This window comes from Chrysochloris asiatica, unplaced genomic scaffold (genome assembly GCF_000296735.1).
Source record: "Chrysochloris asiatica unplaced genomic scaffold, ChrAsi1.0 scaffold00020, whole genome shotgun sequence".
Lineage (NCBI taxonomy): Eukaryota > Metazoa > Chordata > Mammalia > Afrosoricida > Chrysochloridae > Chrysochloris > Chrysochloris asiatica.
Window position 1 is genome coordinate 23,111,675 of NW_006408538.1, and position 10,344 is coordinate 23,122,018.

The 10,344-nt window shown below is 42.3% G+C and overlaps 1 protein-coding gene across 31 annotated transcripts in view; it reads right to left on the minus strand.

Moving 5' to 3' along the window:
* The window catches only part of KCNMA1 (potassium large conductance calcium-activated channel, subfamily M, alpha member 1), a 1,077,241-nt gene that overhangs the window by 460,569 nt on the left and 606,328 nt on the right, over positions 1-10,344 (minus strand). For all 31 annotated transcript variants that reach the window (XM_006837432.1, XM_006837421.1, XM_006837418.1 and 28 more), the window contains 2 exons: positions 2,687-2,780; positions 1,801-1,912 (listed from right to left, as the gene is read on the minus strand). In XM_006837432.1, the coding sequence (XP_006837495.1) occupies positions 1,801-1,912; positions 2,687-2,780 (206 nt within the window). The remainder of the gene's footprint in view (positions 1-1,800; positions 1,913-2,686; positions 2,781-10,344) is intronic.

The following is a 10,344-nucleotide window of genomic DNA, read 5'->3' on the forward strand; positions in this document are numbered from 1 at the left end:
GCATCAATGGGCTCAAGCATGGCAACAATAGTGAGGTTGGTCCAGGATTAGGCAGTGTTTTGTTCTGCTGTGCATAGGGTGGCTATGAGTCGGTAATGACTCGATGGCACTTAACAACAAAAACAATAATAGATACAAAGTCCTGGTGTGGCACTGTGGGTTAATGCCCCAGCCTGCAAAGCTGTTTGAACTGCAAGGTTGGTGGTTCAAGCTCACTAGTTGCTCCTCGGAAACCCTATCCAAGGTCGCTATGGGTCGGAACCGACTCGATGGGACATAACAACCACACAGCATAGCTACAGGACTGTGTATGTGTATATATATATATATATGGAGTCCTGACGTGGTACTGTGTGTTAATGTGCTAGACTGCAAAGTCGGTTTGAACCTCAAGGTCAGTGGTTCAAGCTCACCAGTCACTTCTCAGAAACCCTATACCAGGTCACTATGAGTTGGAACGGACTTGATGGCACTTAACAAGAACTATATATATATATATGAAGGTATTTATTAAACCATTGTTTATAATAACAAAAAGGGGAAAAGAAAGCCATTAAGTAACTGAATAAACTGTGTTGTGAACAAATTATGGAATTCAATTGGCACTGTAGGAACAACACTGGACTGTGAACCACAAGGTCGGCAGTCCAAACCCACCAGCTGTTCCTCAGAAACCCTACACAGGTTTGTTATTAGCCAGAACCGACTCAACTTATTACAGGCATTATATAGACAACAGCAATGATCAAATCAATTGTTACGGGGTGAAAGGGATGTCCACAATCTATTAGTAAGATAGAAACAAATTACACTACAAGGTGTATTATTTGAAACGGTTTTTGTGTTTGTTTGGTTGGATTTTGTATACAAGTCAGCCCCTCTCAAACATCATGTTTGTTTTGGGTAGACTGAGCATTAAAGAAAGAGGCAGAAGAGTAGTCACACTGGTCATCTTGAGGAGAAGGCAGAGGTGCGTGTAACAGATGATTCATGTTTTATTTATGCGTCTTTGAACGTTTTGCTCATTATAATACATACATATTGCTTAAAAAAATAAGCAAATCCCCCAAACTATACACATAAGTGCGGAAAGAATCCGCAGATAACCCTCTCAGGCTACTGTTAGCCTCACTTCATCTCCAACAGGTCCACTGGCAACAGAAACACTCTGACTTCAGAGGGCCAATTAATCAGCACAGCAAAGAGAAGCTCCGCGCCATCTCTCAAAGCCCTTGGCTGCCATGACCATCCTCCGAGAGAGCTGACACCAAATTGGCAAAGTCCTGAGCCAGAAAGTAATGTTTGTGCATAGCTCCAAGGGAAGGTCTCTGAATCCAGGAAGGAGCTGGGCTTCCTGTAAGCTGAGGGGTGACTCCCTTTCTCCACAAGGACCTCGTGACTATAAAGAAACCATGCAAAGCCCATTGATCACAAAACAAGGCAGCAAACAGAAGGGATGGGCAGGCAGCCTTCCAGGCCCTGAACCAACCATTTGGAAAGTCAGCCTTGTCCTCATGGACTTATTTGACCAGTCTTGACTCCAAGTTCCTAAATGAAATGTGATAGACCCATGAACACAGATGACTGGCTGGGAGAGTGGCGACGCCCGGAGTTAGACAACGTAAGACCGGAGTTAGCATTATCTGCAGTCCTACCTGTGGCCAGCTGCGCCAAACAACTGTCACCACCAACTTCCATTAGTGTGCGAACACTTTCTTTCTATGAGGATAGCAAAGGTCTCTACCCTAGATTCCTAGATACTCATGACTCGTCCAGCCAGGAGAAGGGAGGTTGACTTACCAAGCCAGCTTCTATTTAAGTACACAGACACAAACACGGGAGGCACCGTGAAGAAATCTACCACAGAGTTCACTTCCAACCAGAACCACAGCTTATCATTGGCTGCAATAAACTGGGGAAAGAAGAAAGAAGAGAAGTATATTAGACGCATGCTGTCAATATTGAATCTATACTCTTCCCCAAAGGGTACGTTTTGGTTTTTTTCCTGGGAGTGTGGAAGAAGATATTGCAGTTCTTGTATCTATTCTAATCATTTGCTATTTTTATCTTAGAATTCTTTTTTGAAAACATACTATATGATGTGCTAGCCTTAGCGATAGAATTGGCAGTATGTTTTCCTGTGGTTTTCAACAGCATCTTAAGGACGGAGAGTGATCTTACTTTCACTGGACTCTCTAATGTAAACGTAATTATAAATAAAGCATGTGTGCAAACATTCTCACCCACACAAATCCATGTAAATCTGCATAGCTCTCTTCTTTAAGAGAGTCTCATATAATTTCAAAACCCCAAAGTCTTATCTCCTTCAGTGCTTGGCTAAGTTTGGCACTACAAAACCTAATTTTAAGAGTCGAAGTATTTTTTACCTACTTATTTTTTAAAGAAAAAATGTATTTATGACTGAACAGTGGACTGAGCCACAGTCTGCCAGAGGGCATTAAGAGTCATTTGGACCTCTATTTTCATCCCTGAAATAAAATTAACATGTATTCCAAAAAATGTTCAGCTAAGAAAAGGGCTCTCTTGCTAAAAGACTGAAGATCAGAATGCGAGCACGTTTCCTTTCCTAGAAAACCTGGGCTTCAGATATTTGTGGGGGCGGATCCCTAGACCCCAGAGTTCACTGCTCCCCATCCCGCCACTGGGTAATGTTGCTCAAACTCACCCGCAAGCCAAAGTAGAGAAGAAAGAACACGTTGAAAGCCATGTCGATCTGTAATGTGAAATCTTTGTAGAAATTCTGGCAGGATTCGATTGGGCTGTTGGACGGGAAGAAGAAAAAGCAAGAGGTAAATGAAAAGCATCGTTCAAGTTTTCACAATGCTGGGATGTGATGGTGCCTGGAGTAGAGGACAAAATAAATGCTCATAAAATTAAACATTTGGGCTTTCTTCCCCACCCCTCCCCGTGATCATCAAGCAAGCATTGCCAAGGAGGTCTTTCCATTGAACCATTCAGACTTCAATCTTTTTGTTGTTTTTCTTAATCATATGAATATTGTTTTTATCATCATTCATCAGGTGAGCTAAGAATCTAAAGAGGATCATGCAGACACTCTGGAAGAAGGACCAGCAGAAGAGACTGCCAAATTCCTTCGTTTCATATTAACCCTTAAAGAACTGACTTCTCTCCTCATACACAGCCCTTCGTAGCCTTCAGACCATTGGAAGTGGAGTCATTGTTCAAGTAAGCACAGGGGTTCTGTTTTGGACTTCCAAATTTATAAATTTATAAATAATTTATATAAATGAAGGATCCAGGAGTATCTCAAGGAAGCTGTGCAGGAGAGGATCCTGGTGGATGTACAGCCCTCGGGTCTGGGGAAAAGTACAGCCCAAATGGTAAGATTCTAGACCATAAAACAAAACATTGAAGAATCTGATGCAGTGCTCTAAGGGTTAATTCTTTTTTTTTTTTTTGGCATGCAGGTTAATTGCCTTTGTGTGTGTCAAGCAGCCAGTGCAACCCCCCAGCACACTCTACTTTGCTTAAGAGTAGGCAGTTCAAAAGGGTACGCTATACAAACTGGTACGTGGCTTCCGTGTACTTTCCCGCATCTATACTGGTCAGAGGACCAGTGTGTGAAAAGTCCCAAGGTTTGGGCTCAGTGGGAAGCAAGAAAGCCTCGGAAGCATCTCAAAGTTGTGAATGGAAATTCATAGTACCCTGTTATCAGTACGCAGGTGGGGACACCCAGGCCAGCAACAGGAAGAACCGTGGGGCTTGGGGACTGGGAGAGGCAAGGAGTGTGGGGAGAAGCAAAACCTTTTCCTAAACAGGAAGCAAGAGGGAGCAAACTTGAGAAGTGCAGATGGAGGATTTCCCATTATCATCGCCACTTGGGAAATCTCTGACGTCAATACCAGTTAGTATAGTTGTACTTCCATTAGGACAATGCTGGGTTGGCCAACACGCAGGGGTCTGCAGAGTTCAGGGAGGGGGACCCCTTTCGAGATATGACAAGTCCACCTGTGGGGCATTCCAATCATGTGACATGCACTGAATTGATTCATTCTTCATCTCGAATACAAGTCAAACGTGCCCTTTGTCATCTTCCAAGTCACAAATACTCAGAAGCCCCCTGCTCCCCAAGCAAGCAGTGACAGTAACTACGTACATGTGCACACTAAGCGGACTGAACAAAAAACACTGAAAAACAGGTCTTTTACCAAAGAAATGGCAACTGCCAGGTGTTCACCAAGACAGAGAAAGGAGGGGACAGACACCATGGAATCTGGTTAGCTGGCGTGCCCATTACTGCTGTCCTATGCTCCTACACAGGTACTAATTAGAGGTTTTTAAAAAGGAAAAGCGAAGCTTACAGTGAAAAAGTGACATGTGTACAATTCCCAGGCCTTTGTGGGGTTTGTTTCATATCAAGAACGAGACCCACAGACTAACACGGCGTCAGAATTCCTAGACACGCTATTTTGGTGAAAGGAACAAGACTAGGTTGACCAGAAATCTGCAGGCAGGCCTCAGGTTACAAACACTTGATGTAAGAAAGATTTGCCCTTTAATGCTATGTACATTTGCTGCCGCCACTTTGAAAGGACTGAGCCCAGCCCTACTCACAACAAATTCTGCCCTTGGTGCACACACAGCTTTTTAATCACTGAAAAGCCTTCAAGCCTTTTCTTGCACTCAAGTAAGGTTAAATTAGAACCACATGCACCTGTTCTGACTCACCTACAAATTCCACTTATTGAACAGATATGAACGGATCTCGTTCATAACCCAGGGCTGCCTTGTAGAGTCCAAGGCATGAGGAGACAAAGTATTCCTTTGCTTTAGGGACCACAGGTACCATATGCTACTAAGGCAGAAATGACGAATATTTTGAGAATCGATGAAGGTGGGGAGATTTGTAGATCAGTAATATACTCATGTATTGACAGACGCCAGCAGTGACTTAGTAATGCATTATGAATTAGTATTCATTAAGACTGAATCCAGTCAAGGAAACAGAGAAAAGCTTTAGTTAGTTTCCAAGTCTGTTAAGGAAAACCCTGTATTACTTCATCAATGTCAAACAGTTATTACTTTACTGTTAAAACAATTACTGGTATAGCTCACATATTTTTCACATATAATTATGTCCATGTAAATAACATGCACATGCATATACCTCCTGTATCCCTCACAGAAAACTAATGTGCAAGGAGTTATGTGGCTTGGGGAAAACACTTGTATAACAACGCATGTTATCTGTGTAAAAATGCAGTATTATAGGTTTAGTTGAGGGTCCGATAAATTCCCCAGCAGCATAATTTACTTCTCTACTATTTTTATGGAGTCCTGGTGTGGTGCTGTGGGTTAATGCGCCAGACTGCAAAGCTGTTTGAACTTCAGGGTCGGTGGTTCAAGCTCACCAGCTGCTCCTCGGAAAACCTATACAGGGTCACTAGGGGTCAGAACCGACTCGACGGCACTTCACAACAACAACTATTATTATAATATACTATTATTGCTATTATTAATTCTTGGCCTCTGTCGTTAATTTGTTGGTAACCTTGAAATACATCTAGCTGGGAAAGTTACATGCTAGACTGTGGTAGTGCATGAACCAGGTGGGAAAAGACATGGTAGCTCAATGTCCTTGCAGATGTTTTGGTTCAACATATATTAATATATGTTAAAATGGGGCATCAGGATTGGAGGAAGACTCATTAACAACATGCGATATGCAGATGATACAACCTTGCTTGTTGAAAGTGAAGAGGACTTAAAACCTTTACTGATGAAGAACGAAGAGCACAGCCTTCTATATGGATTGCATCTCAATGTGAAGAAAACAAAAATCCTCACCACTAGACTAGTAAACAACATTCTTATCAACGGAGAAAAGATTGAAGATGTCAAAGACTTCATTCTTCTTGGATCAACTATCAACACTCATGGAAGTCAAGAAAGCAGTCAAGAAATCAGACGACATATTGCATTAGGCAAATCTGCTGCAAAAGACCTTTTTAAAGTGTTGAAGAGCAAAGATGTCAGCTTGAGGACTAAGGTGCCCCTGACCCAAGCCATGGTATTTTCAATAACCTCATATGCATGTGAAAGCTGGACAGTGAATAAGGAAGACCATAGAAGAATTGATGCAGTTGAGTTATGATGTTGGAGGAGAATATTGAAAGTACCATGGGCTGCCAAAAGAACCAATAGATCCGTTTTGGAAGAAGTGCAGCCAGAGTGCTCCTTGGAGGCCAAGATAGCCAAACTTCGTCTCTCATACTTCAGACATATTGTCAGGAGGGAACAGTCGCTAGAGAAGGATATCATGTTTGGTAAGGTAGAGGGTCAGAGAAAAAGAGGAAGACCCCAACAAGTTGGATTGGCCAAGTGGCAGCATCAATAGACTCAAGTGTGGAAACAGTAGTGAGGTTGGTCCAGGATCGGGCAGTGTTTCGTTCTGCTCTGCATAGGGTCACTATGAGTCAGTACCGACTCGATGGCACCTAACAACAACAACAACATATTAAAACTGAAGCTCAAAATAGCGTAAGGATCCATGTTTTGTCAGTTTCTTTCCGTTGTTCTCTGCCTTCTCTGTCACTTGGTGCCCCTTCCTATGTTGTTCTTATCCCACAATGATGAGGGGGCCTGTAAGCTAGAGGACACTGTGTTGCAAACACACCCCAACAACAGCCCTGCTTTACAAAGCAGAGTGCTGAAACTGTAACAGTCCTGTTCTCTAGTACTTCTTTCAAAACCTTAGAACTGGTATAGTGAGCTTTTCATGTCATTAAGTCACAACCTTTAAGTTGAAATAATAAAGGAAGTAAATTATGATGCTGATGCTAATGGTGGTGAATTTTCCTCTGGCTGCAGTTCACTGACAGTAGAAACTCACATATAATATGAAGCTCTTGGGAGGAGAGCAGGAAATTGTAAAACAAGGACCAGAGTGTTCAGGGAGACAGTTCTCGATTCCTTTCCATTCTTTCTCGCTTGCCATGAGAGCCCCGGGAGAAATGTCCTGCCAGCTTTTCTCAAGTGGGAACAAAACCACTTATCAGGATCCCCTCTGAGATAAATCCCACAAGTGCCATAGTCTGTGGACTCACACAATCAGAGACCACAGAGCATAGATTCCAAAGCCCCATAATTTCATTCCGCAAATGGAAATGACCCATGGAGAAATTCACAGATCTTATAAAAATAGAAGATATAATTCAACAACAAAAGGACTGGCTATATCAATGAGGATTAATTCTAATTGTAGGATGGAGAGTGAAATACAAACTCCTATCCCTTATATTTAAAAAAAATCAGAACATTTCCTAGGTCTAGGTACAGAGTTTCCATAGCCAGAAAACATTTAAATTAAATTAAATTATTAAATTAAATTAATCCACAAAGGAACGTGACCCTGAATTTTATACACATAAAAAGGAGCTCTAGTAGTGTAGTGGTTACGAATCAGGCTGCTAACCTCAAAGTCGGCAGTTCGAAACTACCAGCTGTTCCACGTGAGAAAGATGAGGCTTTCTGCTCCTGTAAAGATTTACAGCCTCGGAAACCCTGTGCAAGGTCACTATGAGTCCGAATGGACTCCACGGTACGGTACTTAATAACAACAACAAATGGGAATTACCTGTTTGAGGAGACACACCCACATGAGATTGTTGTTAGCACCCATTGAGTTGCCCAGACTCGTGGTGACCCCAAACACAACAGGATCAACAGGGTTTTCACTGACTGTCGGAAGAATATCAGCAGGTGCGTCTTCCTAGTTCGTCTTAAGTCTAGAAGCTCTGCTTAAAACTGTTCATCATCTTAGCAACATCCACTGACAGATGGATGAATGGTGATGGTGACTTTACTTGAGGTACACTGGCCAGAAATCACACCTGGTCTCCCTGTGGAAGCAGAGAATGCTACCCCTGAACCACAACTCTGCCTCCGTGTTGTCAATAGAATTTAAATCAACAAAAGAAAACACTAGTTCTGTCTCTGGTAGTAGAAAGTTTGACTGTCACTAGCTTGATCTTGGCTAATTAATGATTTAGTAATTAATGGGCACAGGATACTTGGTAGCTGACCAACCACATTCATTCCTAGGCTCTTACAGTCAGGGAATCAATACTTGCATTGAATCCTTAGGCAAATTGATGGTTGTGGACAAGACTCTATGGTCACCTTGGAAAGAACTGCAATAAAGAAGTTCTTAGATTCATTGTAGGATGGTGGGTGAAAGACCAACTATTTTCTCTTAACAACCAAATAAAGCATATCCGTATTTAGAAATGTATATCTTGTTGATGTTGAGTCAAGTTGTTTCTGACTCATAGCAACCCCATATAGGGCGTTTGAAGCTGTAAATCTTCACAGGAACAGAAAGTCTCATCTTTCTCTTATGGAGCGAGTAGTGGGCTTGAACCACAGACTTTGTGGTTCACAGTCCAGTGCTTATCATATGGAGTCACTGTGCTCCCAGATATCTATATGGAGGAAAACAAGACTTGACAACAGTGGAAGATAAATCTCTTCATCTATTTAATAATATCATACCCAACTAAGGCTCTTGAATAGGAAGATTTAATAGTCCTTACTAAAGACTGACTTTAAAAATATTCCAAAATCACAAGGCTACACAGGTTTCTTCTCCTCAAGGAGAAGGTTCTGAGAACAAAACCCCACTTCTAGCAACAATTCAAAGGGAAGTCATTGTCCTTGATACTCAACTGGCACTTCCTGAAGTCTCTGTCCCCATCTCTCTGAAGTTTCCCTCACAGAGTAGTTCTCAAACTTTAGCAGGTACTTGAAGGAGCTCTGGTAGCATAGTGGTTATGAATCAGGCTGTGAACCACAAGATCAGTAGTTCAAAACTACCAGCTGTTCCACAGGAGAAAGATAAGGCTTTATGTCCCGGTAAAGAACAGATTCCACGGCACACCACCACCACCAGAGGCTTTGCTCTGCCCCCAGTACTTCTAATTTAGTTAAGTCTAGGGTGGGACCTGAGAAGATGCATTTCTAGCACATTCCCCGTGGCTACAGGACCACTTTCTCAGATCAACTGCACTCATTGCAGACTTGCTGCCTGAGAAGATTCCCAGTCAGGCCTGAACAGAGCTTATCAAGCGTTGAAGCCCATTCTGAAATAACCAGCTCCAAAGCACTTAGAACATTGCTGAGATCAAGGGGCAGAGTGATATTTTCAGTTTCTGATGTGAACAGGGAGGAAAACAATTGAGAAGATACAGGGAGGTAATTACAATACCACTGTGCAAGACGTACCTTCGGCGTTCCAATTAACAATCCGAGTGCCTGCTAAGCACAATTTTTGTTTAATATTAAAAGGGAAAATAATGAGGTACAGATGGGAAGAGGTGACAAAGACCATCATTTGCAAACGATGAAAAAATGTGAAAGCAGCTTAGAAACAACAAAAAACTGAGATAATTGAATAAGTAGCCAAACAAGAGGGAAGGAACTAGCAGAGGAATGAAAGAACACTTGTGAACTGATTTCTGACAACATTCAAATCTGCCTCACTCTTACAACTGACTGCACCACTGTGGATTCCCACTAGGCTTAAGGACCACAGGAGTTAAGGCCAACAGACGGGGAGCACTATAATGAATTGAATAGTTCCACGCCTTGTTCTGGTCTCATCTTTGCCCTGTTGCCAGATTAGTTCAATTAAAAAATGCCATTCATCTATCCGCTGGCTCCTTGCAGTCTCTGGCAGCAAAGCCTGGCTATGAAGAACCCCTAAAACCTCACCCCACCATACATCCTTGACTTCATTGTCTACTGCTCTTCGGTCCAAATCCTTTGCTACCGGAGTTTATACCTTCATTATTTCTTGAATGTAACTCACATATTCCCAATTCTAAGTCTTTGTTTTGGACTCTTGAAATGTTCTCACTTGTTGGTGTTCAAACCTCCCACAGTTTTCAAGGACTACCTAAATGCTTACTTATACATATCCCCTTTTATACTCCCTCTTCTGAATTCCAGGAATATTGGGAATAAGGAATTCTAAGAGTCTGATAATGTTGATTCTTACTCAGTTCAATTTAGCAATACCTTCCAATTGTATAGGCCTTCTGAGTTTACATCCATCTCATTTGAGCATCATAACATATTGCTATCCCTATTTTATGGACAACCAATCATGGCTTAAGGAGCTCTGGTAGTGTCGTTGTTGTTGTTGTTAAGTGCCGTGGAGTCGGTTCCGACCCATAGCGACCCTGTACAGGGGTTTCCGAGGGTGTAAATCTGTACGGGAGTAGAAAGCCTCATCTTTCTCCCGCGGAGCAGCTGGTAGTTTCGAACCGCTGACCTTAAGGTTTGCAGCCCGATTCATAACCA